The sequence below is a fragment of the Glandiceps talaboti genome, chromosome 8 (assembly GCF_964340395.1).
Source record: "Glandiceps talaboti chromosome 8, keGlaTala1.1, whole genome shotgun sequence".
Lineage (NCBI taxonomy): Eukaryota > Metazoa > Hemichordata > Enteropneusta > Spengelidae > Glandiceps > Glandiceps talaboti.
Genome location: NC_135556.1, coordinates 18,235,159 through 18,258,066, shown reverse-complemented (window position 1 = coordinate 18,258,066; position 22,908 = coordinate 18,235,159). Strand labels below are relative to the sequence as shown.

The following is a 22,908-nucleotide window of genomic DNA, read 5'->3' as shown; positions in this document are numbered from 1 at the left end:
TAAGTCATATAATATGTGCTGTGTCATGTTTCAGAGGAAATTGAAATAGCTTCATTTTCAGGATGTACTACAGTAACCTCACAGGTTATAGATATTATATTAATTACCTAAATCATAGACAACATATTGTATATTCCTAAATTAAGGAAATTGGTGAATGCTTGTAAAGATTTGCAATTTGTCTACATGTACATGTACAGATGTTGTTCTCAAGATACGAGTGTTGCATCTAGAAAGGTGCAGCCTATACCAGCCTTGGACTGATAGGATAACACAACACGTTCTATCTTACCGATTAGGTTCCATTGCATATTTGCAAATTTACTCTACATGTAGGGCAATATATCTATGAGAAAATGAAATGTGTCTCCACTGATTTCAAGCTTACTAAAACACTCTAAATTACTCCACAGAAATAGCACGTGTTTGAAACCTGTGTGTAAATATCTTCAAAACTCATTAATTCTGATCACAAACCAGAAATGGAATGTGATTGCTGGAGATCGTTACAGTAGCCTACATGCAGCAGCTAAGCCATGGGGATTGCATGCTATGTTTATTTAAAAATTATGAATAGCGTAACATTGAGTCTATCATAGTATTTATCATTTGTACTAGAATGACCACAGACATGTGTACTAAAGCATGTACAGACTGCATACATAGAAATACAGTTTGTCGGTTTGCTTGATTGACCTTAGCTTTGCATGATGGGTAAAAGTACATAGAATGAAAAGAAGAGTGAGTGAGTTGTCACTATAAATCACTCTATTCATGACTCTAGGGATAATTATAGACTTGAAGTAAGTCATTTGCAAAAAGGACATTGTTCGTTTTCCATTATTAGGAGTTGAACATAAAAAGCAGTGGGATATTGAATTCCGTATTTTGTGTAAATTTTGTTTTTCTAAAGAAAACTGTTATTAGATAGAATTAAATATTGGAAAAAGATAGATACCAAGGTAATGTCACGCACCACTGTGTTGTTATAAAATTAGAGCATGTTTGGAACTGTTGGCGCATGATTTATTTATTGAGCTGTTCATATTTGATGGTTTAGATGAAATGACCTTGGCATGCTATATGTATACGCACGTTAGTGGTGTGACACCTGAATAGCGTCACAATGTGGTAGACAGGTTTACAGTAACGTCGGAAGTTTAACTCACAATAAAACCATTCTTGTGGGAACATTAAATAGTTTTTCATTTGAATATTTTTATTGCTTTGGTAAAATGTAAACTGTCACATGTTCTCTTAATGGCACACTTGCACAATGCACATATTGCTTTCGGGTCAAAGTGGCTTTCTTTATAGATTTATCAGTAAGGTTGAATATTCTGAAAGGTTTTGGTAACCTATATAAAAAATGCAAGCATTAATTAGGTCAGTGTTTCTGCAACTAGACTGTGTGAGAGTTAGAATATGCTGCAGTACCAAATACTAATGAAAATTTCTATTCATAGTCAAAATCCCAAAATTTTGTTGATATCTTGTCAGCATCGTCAGGGGTGTACTAGAATGGGGGCTATTACCAAGTACTTAAAATGAAAATTCAAAATAGAAATTTGCAATATAAAACTGTATAGAGGGAAATCTGTTTTCATTTGATGTATGAAAATGCTAGGAAAATAGCCAAACAAATGACTTTTTTGGGGAAACTGAAGTGGTCGTTGAAAGTAGATGGCAAGTAATTCTAATTAATTGCGACTGCACTCAGCGATATCATTTAGTGAGTGAGTGAGTAATGGTACCAATAGACTGAGGGCTCAGCTGCAGTAGTGCCTATAATAATCCAGTCATTGTGTTTATGGTGACTCACAGGAGAATCTACCACAGTCTGTTTCTATTGTATTTCAATTTCTCTGAGGAATACCCCTTTTACTTCAGCGAAAATAAAATTATTGCATACACGTTGTTTTCAAAAAGCCATGATTCACTGAAACTAGTGTCTTGCCTGTTAATCAAGTCATCAACTAGCCATTGAATGTGTCGCAATGCATATTCATACGTTTGGGGTTAGTTTAGCTGTACAGAGATGTAATTTGATAGTACTAAAGTGCAAAGTGGTAAAATCTACTCAAGTTTCCTGAATTTTTACCAGGTTTTCCCTGAAATTAATTTATTGAAATGTATAGGAATGTTTGATAATCGTCATAACCACATTTTCCATGTGCTGCTATCAGGTTTTGACATGCCAACAAAATCATTTGATTATTAATAGAGTTATTTCGTGCATGTATACGTACATGATATTACATGCACGTTACCCAAATATGTTAATACATAGAATTTGTTCAAGAAGTTAGGCTCATTTAGCTATTAAGTTATGAATTACTAATATTTCCCAGCAAGCTATTGCATTGTTGTTTAATTCATGTATACAAATATACTGAAGCCTACAATTCTATTGAGAATATGTGAAATGATAAACTTATGAAAGCCAAATTTGCAAATGGTTGTTATTCAGGTATCAATGGCTTTCTAAAATAGACACAACTAAAACTATTGTTGCGACATGTTGATTATGATGTAAACATATGAATGAATGTTGGTTTCATTATACTCTCAGTAGGTGATAGCTAGTTTTTCTCAAGTGGCCAAGTGTATTTCTTTTGTATTCATTTTGTTAATTTGTATCATATGCATGTTCTTTGAAAGTATAGATTATTTTTGTTATCTTGCGAAATAAATTTCATTCATTCATTCATTCAATCAGGCACCACTAGTTTAAGTTTGTTTCTATCTTTATTACCGGTAGTAAGCTGAAACCTGGCTTGCCCTTGTAGTATCTAATCTTCAGATAGTATCAGACTATTTATTTTTATGGTTGAAAATTATGAGTTGTATTAGGATTTAGGTCAAGGTGGCAAGTATAGGTTAGTTACATACTGTAGCTATCCCCAGACATTTACAAGTCTTCAATCAAGTTTCTCTCTAAAAGAATAATGAGTAGTATTTAACAAAATTTTTATTAAGTTAAATACAAATTTCCATAACTGTTCTTAGTTTTCTAAAATCTTACATGTACTGATTATTTAGAATAAAAAGATTATTTTGTGTACGAATAAAGAATCATGCTTTCATAAAATTTGGAACAAAATCCAGAGTGTTTGATAGTGTTGAATTTGACTTTTGTGGTGATTCATAAAACACTCAGTATAAAGTCATATGAACTATGCATGCCAATTTTCTGTGAATGCATTCAATCGTAAAGTCTCTGCTGAAAGAAAGTAAAACTAGTTTGACATATCAAAATGCTGAAATGTAGTCAGATATAATGGTAGAAATGAGGAAAAAACATCACCTGATCATTAGTTTCATGTGACCCCATGTATTAGTAGTAACTACTAACATGAAAGCTTCTCAAATGCCAAAACACAAGATTAATTGAAAATATATCTGCTGATCTTAGATAAATAGTTTTTGCTTCAGAAGTGTAATGAATATTGTGAGTACATTTTTAATGGTAAATATTTTATTTTAAAAATGTCAAGTTTGACATTATTTTATAGAGTGGCTGTTTCTGTGAATTCTAAGTCCAAAATAAAGGTATGATTTACAGAAAGTCCGAAAAATATATTATCAGTATTTTGGACTCAGAAAATTGATATAATTTTTGTTCAAGTTGGGAAACCTTGCTATGTTTTGTATAAATGTAGTAAAAGTAAAACAGATATACACAATAGTAAGAATGGTGAGATTGTAGAACGTAATTTCTTCTTAGCTAATATGTGAGTAAGTTATAAATGTGGACATGTTATTTATTGTCTTTGTTCTAGTTAATTGATATCAACATGACATATACCATTTTATAGCTCTATATTTTAAGCCGAGTATTCACCAGTTTTGTTTCAAACTACCATAAAAGTCAAACATTATTAATTTTGATTGCATATCACGTCAGAGGAAGCTGTCGGAATATGAAAGGAGGTGTTAATTTGAATTGTGAAAATTCAGTGTGCCTCGAGGCTACTACAGGAGAGAATGCAATGGTTTTGTAATATGAAGGTTCTTAGATAGAAATGTATTTTTCAATATTTTGATTGCTAATGAAATATCCATCAATATTTAGCTGTAAAACTGAATTACCCTGGGTGTTGAGAATTGTAAGGAAATGATGTTAGATTTAATACACGAATGTTTTGTGTTCAACTTTAAGAATAGGTTGATTGAGAAATACGAACAATGCAATGTTATATAGACATATAAGAAAATTGTAATATAAAACCCATAGCTTTTATATTGTGGGCTTCGCGCCCAAACCAAATGATAAACAAAGAATAAGACATTATTTCCCAGTTCAAATTTCCATTGGACATGGTTGGAGTAAAAGCTGAAATTGCATGCTTCTATAATGATTGATGTGGTTTCAAAAATCATCAACAATGCATTATATATGTCGCACATTTTGAACTTGATTGTCAAAAGTAAAACGATTCAATTTATCACATTTTGGTAAAAGTGACTCACCTGGAATCCTGGCCCAGATGGCCATCTGTGTCTTTCTAAAAAATTTCCAATTTGGACTGCAATTAAGATTGAAAATTACTTGCTAGTTTCCATGGTTATTTGTGATAAAGATATTATATCTGAATTAGGGTGGACAAGCCAATAAATTTGACTTTGAAGAGAAGGCTTTTTAGAGATTTGTAATCTGTGTATGCAATTAAGATTATACCTAGGTAAACAATATAACAGCTAGCTGAACATGGAACATTAGGAGTCAATGTCAATAGGAAACACTCCATATGATGTAAAATACAATTTATTGATTTCAAAGAATTGGTAATGACCTAGAAAATGTATTGCAGCTTAATTTGATGTCGACAATAGCCATTTTACTCAACTACTGCTGTGCAGTATGGAATTTATTCAGTGCCATTCATGCACTCTAATGTTACAGTTTAAATGCCCTCGAATAAAAAATAATGGTTTTTGTTGTAAGTCAAAAATGATAAAAACTGCATTTTCTTGTTAGTAAGGAATAGGGGAACTTGTCACAAGAAATTTCCATGTTTCAGTAGCATGTGAAATTGGCTTGGAGGGCAGACTGATCACCACATATTAAAGATAGAGGAACAACATTTTGGTGTGTCACAAGAAATTGTGTGTCATATTGGCTCACCAAAGGGCTCAAGACTACTAAAAACAAGTGTATTAGCGTATACAATTCATGTTAAAAACATTTCATTAGAAATAAATCATCTGTCAGAAATTATAAATACTTCTGAACATAGTGCGATGTATATAGTGACATTGAATTGATCAGTTCAAAGGAGAAATCATTGACAGGAATTAGCTTTGAGCTGACATTTGCCTTGACATTCCCAATACCATCAAATCCATGAGTGAAACCTGACCTGTAGATATGCTACTCAAAGGATTAAAAAATTATAATAGATTGTACCACCTTTGAAAATGTATTATGAATTTTTTTTTTAGGAATTTACCTTAAAGTCATTTGTTTCCTGCTAAGGGAACTATTAATTCATGTGTAATCCAGCTTATAAAAGTGTTCAATACATGTATTCTGTGATGTCAGCAAATCCAAACACATAAAATGAACTGATGGAAGATGCAGTATGAAGGATCCTAAGTACCAGAGTACAGTTGACCTGTATACAATATGTTGGACTTGTCATACTATCATCGCACACAGCTGTGATATACATACCATATATTACAAAGCTAAATGTGTTTCTTTTTATTTTGTTATCTTTGCAGGTCACATGTCTTCAAGATTTTTTTAAAGATGACGATGTGTTCATTGCATATGGACCTGAGAAATATTCCCATGACGACTTTGACCTTGACACAGAAGGTAAGTTTAGTATTATATTTCTACGATGACATTAACAGGATTTGATCTGTTAGAGAATGGTGAATGATTCCGTAATGTCAAGTGATGTTTATACACTTGAAATATTTCTCTACTCTTTGCCATAGTTGTAATAGCACTACTGTAAAGTAGTCCAATGGAGCTTTCAAGTCAATAGCACCCTCTATTGATTAAGTGTGAAAGCATAAGGTGTGCATACCAAATGATTAGCTCATTTGCAACTAAGACAGGAATTGGAAGGTGGCATCACAATCTGCAACAGACAAAAAACTTCATGAATCTTGTATATATTAAATACTGTTTATAGGTGAATTAACAGGAGTGCCACTTTTTAGACCATTCATACAGAAAAACAATAAGATTCATATTTGTATCTATTATGACAAGTTAATCTAGTGAACTATTTGGGTTTGAATAGCACTTACATTGTACATTTAGTGATATTGTATGAGAATGTAACTGCAAATCAGTATAATTTAAGCATTTTTGACCTTTGAACCAATGATGTCAATATCATGTGATTCCTGCAGAGACTGGATTAAATGATCACTGAAATCATGTGTTTCTGCAAGGCATTTTCAGGAGTAGTATGATAGTATATGAAGATGTAAATCCATTGAATTCACCTTTGACCTGATGACGTCATTACCATGTGATTTCTACAGAGACTGGAATGGTCTGTTTAATTTGTTTGCAAGGCATTTTCCAGTATATGTATGAATGTACGAAAATGTCAATTCATAGCAGACATGTAATTCACCTCTGACCTGATTACGTCACTATCATGCGATTTCGGTAGAGACTGGCATGATCCATTGAAATTTGTTTTGTATCCACAAGGCATTTTTCGGTGTATGTTTGACATTTCTAATGGAAAGAGGAGATTTGTGTTTTCCTGGCATATGTGATGTCAGGGAGATTATGTAGTCATCTACTACTAAGGTCTCCTTGCTGGCAGCTTAATATAGCTACAGCTTCCATGAAAACCCTTTGTAGCTCAAATTTTTTTGGATCAAAATGATCACAAAAGATGTACTCTTCAAATACTGAAGTATGTACTAATTTAGCCATACTGTTAGTGTACAGTACATATAACTTTATTTGCTGAAATAAGTAATCTTTGCGATACAGCATCGGACAATGTTGAAAATAAAATGAAGTGTGCAGTTGGTCTTTTGACAGCATTATTCTCACTTCCTTTATGTTGAAAATCTACCATGAATTGATTACAGTGACACTGTTGAAAATAGAATGAAGTATCCGTTTGTTCATTTGACTGCATTCCTATTTTCTTTGCTTCTGATTAGTTACTTCTAACAGAAAAAGGTTGAATAGCATCTAGTCTTTCTTTGGTCTCCATCTTGTACCTCACTGCGCTATGTTGAAAAGAGTTATTAGATGAATTGTACCTCATGTTTTCAACTGCCTTTGTCTGACTTGTGATCCAAAAAAATACACGTATTACCCCCATCACATTGTATAAAATTAGTTAATGCATAGAACAGAAGGCCAAAAGGAGACATTAAGACTGGAAATGAATTGTGACATTTGGAAATTGGAAGTACACATTCTGTATTAGTATATAATCTGGAAAGTGTGTTATAGGGTTAAATTATCAGTAAGAACTCCCTAGGGTTACAAAATATTCTCTCTGTTAAATCTCCTAGGGTTGCAAAGTATTCTATTTGTATGTCTTTATTTTCTTATCCCTCCAGCCAGTAAATCTTTGACATACATGTAAATACAGCCGCTAGTTTCATCTTTCTGTTCACATTTCTTTCCCCCAGTCTTTTCATATTCTATCCACTTTCTCTCATTTATCAATCATATCATTTTCATAACAATAGTGTTACCCCCCTCCCACCACCACCATAATCACCACTACCACTATCACCACCATCATCACCATCACCACTACAACCACCATCTTGATGTTGGTGTACATATAGTCATCATCCCCACATACCTGCAACTCCCCAAATGACCCATTTGGGCAGCTCATCCCCACTCACCTTCCTATGGGAGCACTCCAGCACTACCACCACCACCACCACCACCACCATCAGCATCATCATCATCATCATCACTACCACCACTACCACCACCATCCATTCCTGTTACCACTCAGTGTTGCAAGAACAATCCAAAATGCACCATCTTTAAATATTTTTGATAGAATACTTCTGTATTATCTTTATTGACACATCATCTCACAAACATCATTGTCTATATAACAATAATCATAAAACCTATTTTCATATTTATAGCTATATGATGCACAGCATACATACCAGTGCATAATTGTTATATACAAATTTCATAATATACAAGTTACTAGCAAAGATGGAAGGTCTGACATAATTTTCAGTAACTTAGAGGGTCTTGTCTGGCTTGTAGACAGACAAGGAGTGACTCAGACAGAATAAAACATCACCTATGAATAGAGACAGGAAAGTCTATTATGATGAATGTAATTACAAATATGCATTGTAAAAATTGAATAAAACGATAAAAATTGTACTTTGCCGTGGAAATAGTCCTCGCAGCGGCTATTAGGTTTGGGGAATTGATACAGGCTATAGAAAATGCCAAGCTGTTCAGATTTTATTACATGGCAGTCTTTGACTTTGTACACACCAATGGTGTGACTCATATCATATTGTTTTGTGTCTATTGTTATCACACAATGGAAAGTACAATAAGTACATAGGCATGCTCACTGTATTGTTTCATGGATGGGTTACAGATTATTGAAATGTGTTACCGTACACTTTGTATAGCTGTTGTCTGACCTGCATGCATATCTGCAGTGTACTATTACTACATGAAAATATCCCCGCCATCCTTAAAATGTCAAACAAATTATATAATCCATTCAAAATAAGAATTCTCAGTGCATCAGTATATTTACTAAATATAATTGAAAACATTTCATTTTGAAATATAGTCATCAGAATTAGTATAATTAATCTGAAAAATAAGATTGTATGTTGGAAAATAGCTCTGAAGTAATGTCAATTACAGTGATGCAGGATAAAAAAGTATATATGTGTTGTGTTAAATTTGTGATGAATGATTTGCTATTAGGATTTCAATTTGAAAGAGTTTTACATATGATATAGAAAACTATCATTTTTAATAGGATTTACATGTTTGTAATACCATACCGGTGTGCTAGAAATGTGTGACCTTTCCAGAGTACATCGGAGAAACAACAGTTACAAGTCTGCACTGAGTAACACTATCTGGACTCATATGCAAATCATAGTATTGAACTCATTTGCATTAGAACTCATTTGCATTAAACCCTAATTTGCATACCATAGTATTTAAATCTTTTGCATTTTATGCTAATCTGCATATATCAATAAACTCATTTGCATTAAATGCTAATTTGCATACTTTGTTAGTTTGTAGGGTTTACATTGTACCCCTGGCTATAACATTCTGATTCAATGAAGATAATCTTTGCATACCATAGTATTGAACTCATTTGCATTTTATGCTCATATATATCATTGAATTCATTTGCATTAAATAGTAATTTGCATACTTTGTGAGTTTGTTAGGGGTTGCCTTGGTGCCGCTGGCTATAACATTCTAATCAGTGTAGATATGCTATGTACATGTAGTCAAACCAATGCAATGGTTGGAATACAAATTGAAAAAAAAGGTTAGAATACCATCAACCATTACAAATTTCTTATTTCAATATTTACTGTAGAAATCAGCAGTACCTATAGGGGTTAATTAAAGAACATGTAATATTTTGTCACAAATTGAACTTTTGTTCTCAATACCGAATATTTTTTCACCGAAATTTTCAGCTGTCAACACTACAGCTTTCATCAGCGGAATGATCTAACTTGACCTTCTTTGTGTGAAGGTCAATGATCGAGTCGTAGCCAGAGGTGTTTGTCAGGAATCGTACATTGGTGAAACTGAACGATCCCTCAGGACCAGGTTTCTTGAACACCGACGACGCAGCTCTACTTCATCTGAGGTCTCCCAACATATCCATGTGGAATCACCAGGCCATCATGTTGACTTGGTCAAAGTGCAGGTTTTGGACACTGAACCACGATATTTCGAAAGGGGAGTGAAGGAAGCCATTTACATCAGGGCATTACAACCTTCTCTCAACAAAGACGGGGGGCGCTACAAACTCCCAAATGTCTACGACTCGATCATTGACCTTCACACAAAGAAGGTCAAGTTAGATCATTCCGCTGATGAAAGCTGTAGTGTTGACAGCTGAAAATTTCGGTGAAAAAAAAAAAAAAAAAAAATATTCGGTATTGAGAACAAAAGTTCAATTTGTGACAATATGTATTACCAATACAGATGAACTTTCATGATAACATGTAATATTTGTTGTAGCGTACATATACTAGTATTCAATTTTGACAGAATCTTTTTCTACTAGAAAGTGTGGCCAAAGTCTGCTTAACGTAGTATTGTGCCTTGGAAATAAAAATCTAAAAATTCCTGCTGTTACTTAGTTAAAAAAAAATATCAACCTCATTCTCAGTTAAAATCAAGAGGACTAGTTGTTATACCGTGTTGATTTTTTTTTTGTAAGTCATTTTAGAATCCAATATGGCTGCTGAATACTGTGTTAAACTCTAGGGGAAAATGAAGACTTGTCGATTTCCGTGAAAAAAGGCAATGGACCCCAAATATCTTAACATTTTAACATTTTCAAAAGAACGAAAACAAGCTTATGTTATATAAGTGTGAGATTTTAAGACTTAATTGTTCCCTGAGGATCATTCTAGCTAATTAATTCTTATAGTTGTGTTATCATTATGGTATATGATAACCATGTTAACTGTGCAAAAGCAGAGAAAGTTTACCTATTGCAATCTACAAATTGAGAAATAATTTATGTACTTAGTTGTTGTTGAATTTTGTTGTGAAAAAAACTTATAAATAACAGCCCCTGCACAAAACATCCTTGATCAAAACTATACACCAACTAAATTGAGCAGAACAAAAATGTTTTAGACACAAGAATATGTTCTAAAAACACTAACAATTTACAGTATATATTGTAAATAGTAATTTTAGTCAACCATACTACAAATAATTTTTTTCCTATGTCTTTGCAGAGTGTAAGACAGTGACACCATATCGGTCTTCTCCAAGACGTAGCAAACGAGTTCTTCTGAAGAGTCCTGGAACAACACGAAGAAAACTAAGTACATCATCAAGTACTGAAGGTATAATTCTTAAAATCGATCTTTCCAATTTTTTCCAAATATACATGTTTCTGAGAGATATCTTCAACTTTGTACAATATGTATATGCAGTATGTATATATTTAGAGCAATATCTTTTAACTATTAGAATCCCTATTTTCAAGAAAATTAACACTTTTCTTTTTAATATATATACTTAAAATTTTATACATATTGCCTGACTTTTGACCCAATAGGGAATCATGGGAAAAATCAATGGAATCGTAAGCATATTAGGAATAACAGATGAGGCTTTAGATATTTTTGATGAATGGCAAAGATTGTAGAATGTATGTATTGATTGAAAACTAACTGTTGTCTTTCAGCCAATGGTGTCAATGGTAATGATTCTGGTACTACCACTCCATCTCAAATTCCTCGTCGTATTCCACCAAGATCACCAAAATTAAAGAGAGGTACACTGTCAACATCACCCAAAAAGGTAATGTTATGTAGATATATTTATGTACCAGACAAGTTCAGAGTAAACAATGCCTTTGTTGGAATGGACCAGGAGTGATACAACATCATGTATGTGTGTACATTTAATTTGATGATGATGATGATGATGATGATGATGATGGTGATGATGATGATGATGGTGATGATGATGATGACGGCGACAGCAACGACGACGATGACAATGATGATAATGATGATAACCAAAGAAAAACAGAAGTAACAATGATCATGAAAATAGTAATGATGAATTTAACACTTGAATTTGATGTGTTCTTTATTTGTAGTCTCCATCAAGGTCAAGTTCAGCCAGTAGTAATACAAGTGACCAAGGTAAGGTCATTGCCAACAACACCGGCAATAATGTATAAAATTGGAGTTTAAAATACTGGCCTACAATTTACTGAACAAATAGTTCACAAATACTGTTTTGTACGCCAAACTACAGGAAAAATGAAAATATTTAGTACGTGTGGCAGGTATACATGTAGTGTTTCCAGTCCTTTGACAAGTCCTTTAGTTACATTAAAGCTTTATTTATACATGGGAGGTCGTCTTCATTAAAAAGGTGCACATCTGAGTTCTAAAAGCAAGTAGCAGTGAAACTCCTATGTCAGCTAGAAACGTTAGATATTAAATGAAGTTTTTAATGCATGCTTAAGGACTTGAAGATTTTTTATCAGACCCAATTTCACAGATTTTCAAGTCCATGTCTCCACATTGGCCCATCATTGTGGTTGGAATGACTGCAGTTTTTACAACACATGCTTGTATTTATTTTGACCGAATACAGTTTTCATAAGCTAACTTAGGTAGGTATTTTACTTCCAAATTTTTAATGATTTTCTTATTTTCCCCGGTATAGCTATCAACGGAGTTCCAAGTCCTATCAGTGACAAATACGATGTTGGTAAAGTCATCGGGGATGGTAACTTTGCTGTCGTCAAAGAATGCGTAGACAGGTGATCACAATATGTAAATTTTATAGCTGGTGACCTATGACCCTTCATAATCCTGACCCATGACCTTGGATTCATAACCTACATTTACGTTTGAGTTTATAGCATGTTTTTAATTTTTATTGAAAAGTTTGCTTGCTATAATGTCAGTATTTGTAGAGTTTTGAAAATATGCACTTAGATGTCAATTAATGTTCAAAAATCCTGCCGAGGTACGACACTAGTAGAAGAATCAAGTCGAGTTTGGACTCATTTTACTCCTGCAGATTGAATAGATCTTCAAACAGAAACTGTTCTGTATGGAAGACATGTATATATTCACTGTAGGAAATTGTTGAGACAAACTTTTCATGCATGAAATCCCAAACTGCTACCCGAGGGAAGTCAGCTAAAATTGACTGTAGATTTCAAGTCAAAAATAGTTGATAAGTAAGCCGTCTAGTTGCAGCTATACTAATGAGCAAAACTATTTATTTTCTTGCCACACTGGCATTTTGTTGATTGCTGTCGCAGTCATTTCCATTACAGAACCAGTATGGCAGCTGTGAGAAGCATGCAGAATAGGCATGCACATGCTTAGACTGCATGCTTATTCTGCCTATAGGCATGTATTGGCTCCTAAAGCAGCTCTTTAACATGTGTATCACCCACATTTTTGAAATAAGCTTTTAGGCATGCATATGGTACTTACATGGTTATTTTAGCATGTGATTGCACGCTAGAATAACTGTTCCAGTACCATGTGCATGACTCTTAAAATTCATTTTAAAAATTTGAGCTTTATACATGGTTATGAACTGCTTAGGAGCACAAGCATGTAAGAACCATGCAATTAGCATATAATGATATGTAATTATTCAATTAACAATTGCTATTAGTGATCAAGCCCCCTCCTCTTTGTTATGTATGGAATGGCCTTTCCATAAAACACAAAATAACAAGAAAAGATATCCTGGCGGCCACAGCCAGAATGAAAAGACTGAGTTTTATAATATCATTAAGTATCTTAGAAATCCTGTCTTGGCTTTTCATCTAAAGCTTTGACAAATATTTGTCTACAGGCAGCTTTATATACTTGTTAAACCTTTGACATTAAATAGTAAAGATCTTCTCTAGAGAGAGAGAGAGCAGACTATTATTACATTGAGAGAGGCTCTTTCAGTTCTCCAGCCAAATTCACAGTTGAATTCCATCCATTTGTGATATTGTCTTTGTTCTAATTTTTGAACAAAGTAAACATGAAAAATGTATTGTATATATAGTAAGATATATTTTGCTTTGTGTTTATATATTTTATGGATTATTTTTGAGTTTTTGTAACAGTGTACATTATTTTGTTGTATAGTGAAATATTATATATTATTGTTGTCATAATTATTTTATCATATAATTTTGCAGTACTAGAATGTTGTTGTTGTTGTTGTTGTTGTTGTTGTTGTTGTTGTTGGCCAAGTGCAAAGTCTGTTGGTTACTACTAATTGTATTGTGTAATATAGTCCGTCATATCATTGATAAATGAATGTCTGTTTTTAGCAAACCACTGCACCATGTCACTATTAACCTGGCCAATAACACACTGTCTAACTCTGTCATAGTTAACGACTAAAAATACCATTCACACCGCCAGGACTGATCATTGTTGCCAGTCCTGTTTTGGTGACTAACGTGAACAGAACCTTTGCAATCACTAAAAATAACATTCACATCGCAACTACCAATATTTATCGTTAACGCTTTCCCTTCAATTTGACCTAGCTGAACAGAACCTCTAAACTGTTGTCATGGTTATCAGATGAAGTTAAGGCTGTCCACAACATGCCTGGAGGTCAAACTTCATTGATAAATCTGTCATGTGATGATCTCAGAATCTTCAGTTGTATTATAAGTAACTTCATCATGTTTGTAAAGTGGCCTTATGGATGAGAATTGGGTTTGCATTTTGGATTTTGATTTATAAAACAATTTTATCATGGCTTCCTAATAAGAAATCAATGTGAAACGACATAGACCAAGTCTGTGTTTATAACTCAATACATTGCAAAAAGCTAAAATATGTGTAAAAAGTTTGTTATTTTATGTACATTTATTAATCTTTTGTAATTTATTGAGATACAAACAAGGACATTGTCTAGATGTGTTTTCACATTGATTTTTCAAGTAGGAAGTCATGATAAAATTGTTTTATGAATTAAAAATCCGAAATGAATACCCAATCCTAATCCATATGGCCACTTCAAATTCTCTACAATGGTTTACTTGGTGGTTGGACTAATCTATAATCCATTAATCCATTAATCCATTAATCCGCATTAATACCAGCTTATAAACTGTAAGACATTCCTTCACAAAATTTATATGAATACTTTCTTTTCATATTGATAAATTCTAATGCATTTGCTTACAATAAGTCTTCAATCTATGAAATATATCATACACTAATTTAAATTCATTTGGTTCATAATTTTAATATACATTTTTAAAACATATTGTCACTTAATATATCCATTATAGAAGTACCCATACATGTTAATTTGTAAAACTTATTAGACTAAACTACAATGATAAAAAAGTGTGATCTGTGTGAAAAAGTTGACAGAATTGAACATGGTTCACTTTTTGTGTCCGTGAAAAAAATCAAAAAGAAAACGAGTCCGTTTTTGTAAATTTACTCAAATAATAAAATTTGTGTGTTCAAATATTTTAGTCATTCACCATTTTGTCCGTAAAATCAAAAGGAAAATCAGTGTCTTAATTCCTACAGCTAAAAATGTTGCCCTAGAATCATATTTCATAATAGTAGTTCCGAACTCAGAGTGTAAATTTTGTCGCAGATAGATTTATTCTATCCATGCCTTGTATTTACTAATTATATTAGATAGACATACTACTGGATTGAGATAACTACCAAAATTGAGTGTATTGTGATTGTTTGTAGATTGGCAGGTAAGGTGTCAGTATAAATTATAGGGAGGGTCAAAGGTCAAATCTAAGGAGTTAATATCTAGGAGATGTCAGCCATGTTTTGCCAACATGACATTTACTTTGTAAAGATAAGGTCAGGTAAAGTCAATTAGTCTATCAGGATGGCAGTATCTAGGAGTAGCTCATCAGATGCTGGTTTGATGTCTTCAAGGAGCTGAGAGGCTTTCTTGATATCTTCAAGGAGTTTTCAAGTGGTTTTTTTGGGACAGTTTTCAAGTTTAACACAATATATTGACAATGGTCTTAAAAAGACCCAATATCACTATATAGTTTGATCGATACAAATGTGCATATCATATCAGATTTTATACCCAAAAGATCACAATTTTTTTTTTAGTTTTATGACTTTTATTGGACAAATTGTACAATCATGAAAACAATTTAAAAACAGTTGATTATTTTTGGTTTATCAGCAAAATATCCATGACAACAGCTAAACTGAATATTTTAAAAATTGCCACATATACATGTAGATTCACTAAATTTCATATTTATTTCTCTGATCTGAGTCTAGGATAAGTCTGTATATTTCCTATGATTGTTAAATAACCCAAATATAAATAAAATGTAGGAATATCTGGTAAAATTTCAATCAGTTTTCTGTAAAGTAATATCAAATCCAAAGGGAACTTGGTAAAACGCCTGAGGTGCATAACTGAATTTCATTTTATTTCAAACGAATCTGTCAGAAACATACACTAGAAGACTACCAAGTGTATTCATAGAAAATGACACTGAAATCTTAACCCATGCTTTGTGATATCATGGCAAATACATTAATCAAATGCTGAATGATAGAAACTTTCATTTATCCTTGTCAATTCCAGACTAATATAAAGATGACATTTAGATTAATGCCAAAGAAAACCCCACAGTTTGTTGTGTCATTTGGAACAGTTGACATTTTACAATCTCGAGTTTACGTATATATATATATGATATATTTGACATTTCACTGACTTAAAATTAATATGTAAAATTTGACATTTCACTGATTCACGGAAATTCGACATTTTGGTGTGTTTTAAATTACGCCGCTATTTATCATATTAGAAGTATATATAATTGAAAGTGAAAAATGCAATAGATGAAATCTAACCTCAGTTTGGATGTATTATTAAACGTTTTCTTTTTCTAAAAATGTGCTGAAATAGTAAAAAGCCCATCTCCTTTTTGGCACAGGTGAAGTGCATGCAATAAACAGTGAATGTAAAGTGCTTCTTATCAGATCTTAATACACAGTGCTCTTCCTTGGACTGTAGCCAAGACTTCATTATCCTAAAGTATGTACACCACAACTAAATACAATGTATACCAAATTGCCTTCACCATTTCCTTCCTTATATATGCACTTTAAGCACCCTGTGAACATCAATTTCCTCATCAGTTCATTTTTTCTTCCCCATAACAAGAAAAAACATTGTATAGTAAATTAAATTTAAATTTGACACTTTAAATGCATTTTCAGTACTTCCAACATTCCTACTTACAGCCTGACCTTATGACCTTTGACACAATAAAGGTCGGCAGGAAATTATGTACACCATTTTGTTTTTTGGTTTCATGTAAGCCAATTTATGCTTTTAAATGAATAAGATTTCAACATCAGCATGTAACCCGTATATTACATTTCATTTCTTATATATTTACAATAAATTTTGTGTGTAATATTACAGACTATTGGATTTTATTATAATTTTTGTTTTGAAATTTTTTTGTAAATAAATGTAAGTGTGCATGATGAAGTAATAAAGATTATTGTTTCGTTTTTCCATTGCATGTTTGGTTTATTTTATTTCTTGCATGTTTTTCCCCCTTCCTTCTTCATCATATGTTGTAGATAAAATCTGTATACCTGAGTACAAGATTGAGTCCCTAGACCATTGAGATTGCATGTGTTGATATTCATGTCAGATATATTATCGTTAACTGTTCTGCCTTTAACCATGTCGATGTATCATCGGTGGCTTCCATAACACTACACAATGGATTTTGTACATATAGTTTTTTTTTGAATTGTCCAAATTTGCTATCATTCTGTTTTAAAATTGGTTGGTAATGACTTAATTCATCTCATGAGATTTACTACTTGAAATATTGTTTTGAAAAAAACGAGGGTTAAACCAACAGACTCAGATATTATACGATAAAATGGTCACATATTTTATGATTTTTACTCTGAAAACAATGATGAAAAACTTAAAAGTCCATGTTTTTTCTTCATTTATAGTGAATGGATTTCAAAATGATTGAGAATGATGTACGAAAAGTATCCATGGTCATTCAAAAGTAATTTGACTATTTAAAATTCAAAGGGTATAAAGGCACAAGTTGATAGTTGTGTAGGATTGTCAAAAGAAGTGTTTTTTTAGTTACTGGTAGTTTTAAGTTAAATCTTGTTTTGAGTTTACGCTTAAAGACTTTTTCAACTCCCTTTGGTCTGGTATTTCTCATCAATGTCAGTTTGTTGACGAAATTAGCTTCATTTGTGTTGAATAATCTTAGTCTGCCTGCCACTATACTGTCTTCAATGTCTGCTATTTCAGAATTAGATCAGTTAGCCAAGATGTGATTATGGTTCTGGTTTTCTGACACAAACAGTTATTAACATGCTGACGTGTATAGCCAATGTATAACTGACGTCCATAGCTGAAATTAGCCTTGACTAAGCAATAGGTGTAGGGTAATAGATTTGAATTCTGACACCTATAGCTGAAATTAATCAAGCAAAGGGTCTAATGAGTTAATGAGTATGATATTCCAACATCCATATCAGCTGAAATCAACTATGTGAATGGTACGTCTCGGCTAATTGTGTGATGTGTTTCTACATGACATTAACTTTTAGTGAGAAGACAATTATCAGTTGTGTAAATTTTAGTGTTAGCGTAGTAGAGTTGAATCAAACAATTACAAGTAAATGTCAGATTATGATTACCATTTTGATATGAAAAACAGTTGTCTGGTAGAGCTGTGTAGAAAAAAGGTCACATGTATCCTAAACAACATGATAATGATCGTATTTTAATAATCCTATGTCTTCACTGAATAGATAGAAATAATTCATCCAATATTGTGGAACCAAACATTGGGGTTTGAAAACCTTATAACCACATGAGCTGCAGCTAGCAACCTGTTCATTAAAGACCCAAGTTCAGACACAGATATGTCAGAAAAATGTCTGTGGTTCAGATTAGGATCAAAGTTCAAGTAAGGTGTGAAAAACAGTTATCTGGCAGAGCTTATATACAAAGAATTGGTACAGAACAAAAGAATAATCCCATATGACTAAAGCTGATAAGATAGTTTAAAACTACTGCAAGAACCCCAGGATTGGGATTGAACCCCCCTTTAAGATTGTTTGCGATCTGTAAATCACAGGATCTATGAAACTGATAACAACTGATAAGACAATCAGTAAGTCTATATTTAATGTAGAATCAGTATAAACTGATAACAACTAATAAATAAGACATGATAAGATTTCCCAGTCACTGATATGTTGACTCTAAGTGTTATTATCTATTACATGTAAAGATTTCATTATCTCATTTGTAAATATTTGAAAATAAATAGCACTCCTGATAAGAATCCCAAGTTGGAATCTGATGGGGATATAACTCAGGTTTTATAATCATAATGATTCTACATGTAAAGTGTGAATGTGAGTTGTACAAATAACTGAATTCAATCTCAGGAGGTGACTGTTTCAGGTGCAGTCAATTTTCTGAAATCCTTCGGAAAAGTGAAACAAACGTTAATAGACGTAGTTGACAGGTTTTTTTTAATAGTTTTATTGGTGATTAAGAGGGGAAGTGAAAGCTGTTTGTATAATGCTGTAGCTCCCACTGCAACATTTCACATTTAAATGCCCTCCCACTAGATTGAAAATGAAATGCCCACTGCCTCAGCTACCAGACAATATGTCTGTGTATAATTCATCTCCCTTTAACCCTTTCTCCATATCTGACTATTCTTCACTACCTTCTATCCCCATTAGACTTGAATTGCTGCATTACCGGTACCTACCTTTAACCTTACCCCCTTGCCCATCATGCAGTCCACTGCAACACCAGCTGTTTTCCCCTCCCACCGACCAAAACAACAAACTTCCCCTCCTGCTGAAAAATCATGTACGAACAGCTTTTTGCAAGAACAGTTTTGATGGCAGCACCTGGTGTTTATTCACTCAATTCATTCAACCACATCAAAATTTGATATTTTTTTGTTAAACTGTCCATTAAACCAATAGAAAGGTATAGGAACTGGAACTTCACAATATGTATGCATTGAAAATATTTCTCACATTATTTTGTCATTGAAGGATGTGCAGTTGAATAGACTTGTGAAAGAAAGAATATTTTGATAATACAGTAAATTGAAAGGAAAATTGTTTTGAAGTGATAATAATTGCTGCAATTTCTGTTGACGTCATTGTTAGCAAATGTAAGTGTTTTGTAGTAAAGTAAATGTTAGGATTTTAATAATATAGATTTGATATTACATCACAGTACATAAATGGTACCGGATACCAACTATTTGGTTTGTTCAACAAAGGCTTCCTGCAAGAGTATTTTGTTATGTGTCATAGCTTTTGATCACAGGATAGAAACCTTATCAGTAACCTCCACATGGACTTTAGGTTTCCAACTGACAGATTCAAATTTATGTTTTTGTTTGATCATTGTAATTACTATGTTGAAAACTTGTACCTGTATACTGACTGCATTTGACACTTTTAATCATGGAGTTTTACTAGAAACATCACAGAGAATAAATCAAAACGTCAGGTACTTTGAAATTTGAACTACAGTCTTATAAGGTACATGCAGTAGGAGACCACTTCTATTTACCAGCCATACTACAGACTGATTACATTATCTGAGACTAAGGATGTGTGAAAAATAGGGTAATGTAGAGAATTTGGGATCAAAATCATGGAGTTACATCATAGAGAAAATATCTAAATTTCAAGTACATTTATATTGAAAGAACAAAATGTATGTTCCGGTATATGTGCTTTAATATCATGTTACCCCTGACAACCGATCAGTGTGACAGGGTTTGAGTGTAAATGTGTATATGTGAAAATAATAGAAGGGGAAGTTGCTGTCGTAAACTACAGCCTCTTTTATGGCACTATCGTGTCCAAAAGGTTTCATTTTTTTCTGGTTTTTTTTCTTCATTTTATTGTTTTTCGTTGGACTCTGGCTTGTGAAAATGGTTGTATAATGAACAAATGTCAAGTCATCACCACAAAGGGAGATGTGGTATTACTATTAGTAGGATAAACAACTCAGTTCCAACAAGTGTATATCCTTTTTTACTAAGACTGACTTCTATTTACCAGCAACAGATCTAAGTATAAAGACTCAGTGTAGACTATAGTCAGAGAACCGGGAATCAAATTCATGGACCTATATCACACAGAATAAATTGTAAATGTGTGGTACTCTTGAAAGAACAAATATACAGAACTGACTTCAATTTTAGCTGTTATGTATGATCCAAAACTATAGACTCAGATAAGTATGATAAGTTGATGAAGGGAATTGGGAATTAAAATACTGCGTAGGATGAAACTCAGGTATAAATCTTGTTTTCTTCCCTTGATATAGAATCTCTTGGGCATGAATTACTTACCATGTGTGCTTTATCAACTTTAATACTGCCATCATCACCAAAATTGACTATTTTTTGTCACTCAGAGATATTGCTTAAATTTGATTATATGATCAAATTTTATTTTGTAATCTCGGCTCCCTACTCATAAATTGATTGTAAACGTTAAAAGGATGTCGATTTAAGTATTTAAAAAAAATACATTCGTCAAATCTGTGAACTGTCTAGTTACATATTATACCTCACCAGAGTTCTATTGTATCAGTCTGCATATTTCTTTGAAATAATTACATTTTCTTTATTAAAACACTTGTAAAAAATGTAGTATTAATGTAGAAAATATGCTACTCATCTTGTTTTTGTTCATTTATTCATTCAGTGATATTACCTTAGCTGAGAAGATGAAACCAACTTGTTCCTGTCAATTTCTGAAAATAACAGTTTGCATTTGATCATTAAGAATTATCTTTAAGATATTTGATATAATGTTGAGAATTTGCAATGTTTGCGTAACATTCAATTTTGTCTTTGAATCTTCCTATGATCCTAACATCAATAGTCAAAAGTGTAGCAACTGATTGCATTCATTTTTTACCGACGACAGAAGATGTATCTGTTATGAGTAATGTTTAAACATTGACTACAGAAAGTGACAGATTTTACACCTGATGTAATGTAGCCAAGACAACCAATCTAGCAATGAGTAGGAAAGATTTAGACACAGAGCAAACAAAACTAGTCTATTATCAGAACAAGAGAGTGGATGACTCATCGTTCTATACATACTCAAGGGTTTGTCTGGTATACTTATGTTTTGAAGGTGTGAGTGTCTTGTCACTCAGATTATCTGATTGCAGTGACAGTGTCATCTTTTATGTCAGTGCATTTTAACTCATGTTGGAGTGCAAGGGAGGATTGTCTTGAAATTTGAAGTTTGCATGACAAATAATAACTGTTCTTAATTAATTTGATTGACTTGTGTAAATTGTTTGGGTTTTGGATACTATAACCATGTAAGGATGCGTGATGATCATAGGTTGTTCAAAATTTCACTGCAAAATTCATGTGCACTGATACAGTTTTCAATTTGACTGATCTCTTTATAGAGATATCAGAATGGTGCAGCACAACTAAATCTGATTCAACCATTTCAACAGTTGGTAAAGTATAAAGCAAAATTAAGAAGAACTACGTGAATTAGAAAATAATTTACAAAGATAATTTGGAGAATATTTCACATGAGTTAAATAAAGTTCTTAAAGGGACCCGGGCACCATTGTGATTTAGTAGGGGACAGCGCCCTCACATTCGTGCAATAATTCACAGTGCTACGTCCAGGCACACTTTGTCCAATTAAGTTCAGTTGCGCAAATTGTTAAACCGTTATTTCTCCAAAAATTAAACAAAAATAATGTTTGCTAATGTACTTTAATGCTCCATATGGTATTACATATGATCAATTCATTCAGACCAGATATTGAGTTTTGTAGACCTTGGTGTAGTATATATTATGGCTTAATGGTTCCTCACAGTGCCATACAACCTCGGTCCACAAAATTCATATCTGGTTGATACAAATTATTCTGGCACCTGAACATAATGCCCTGTCTAAGTTTCCTCTTCCAGATCTTTGATATGTTATTGGAAACTTGTTATGTACACACAAAAGTGCATTTACCTTGATGATTACTTACCTTATGAAGTTGTAGATTTGAAGTCCGACAATCACCTACAAACATCAGTTTATTATAGACTGCATTATCCGAGTAAAAAAAAGTCAAGTAAGCTTGGTATTAATATCATT

The 22,908-nt window shown here is 32.8% G+C and overlaps 1 protein-coding gene across 2 annotated transcripts in view; it reads left to right on the top strand.

Moving 5' to 3' along the window:
* LOC144439539 (serine/threonine-protein kinase DCLK1-like) overlaps positions 1-22,908 on the top strand; it is a 69,128-nt gene that overhangs the window by 25,924 nt on the left and 20,296 nt on the right. For both annotated transcript variants that reach the window (XM_078128848.1, XM_078128847.1), the window contains exons 3-7: positions 5,728-5,824; positions 10,954-11,064; positions 11,409-11,524; positions 11,829-11,874; positions 12,407-12,503. In XM_078128848.1, coding sequence (XP_077984974.1) covers positions 5,728-5,824; positions 10,954-11,064; positions 11,409-11,524; positions 11,829-11,874; positions 12,407-12,503 — 467 coding nt within the window. The remainder of the gene's footprint in view (positions 1-5,727; positions 5,825-10,953; positions 11,065-11,408; positions 11,525-11,828; positions 11,875-12,406; positions 12,504-22,908) is intronic.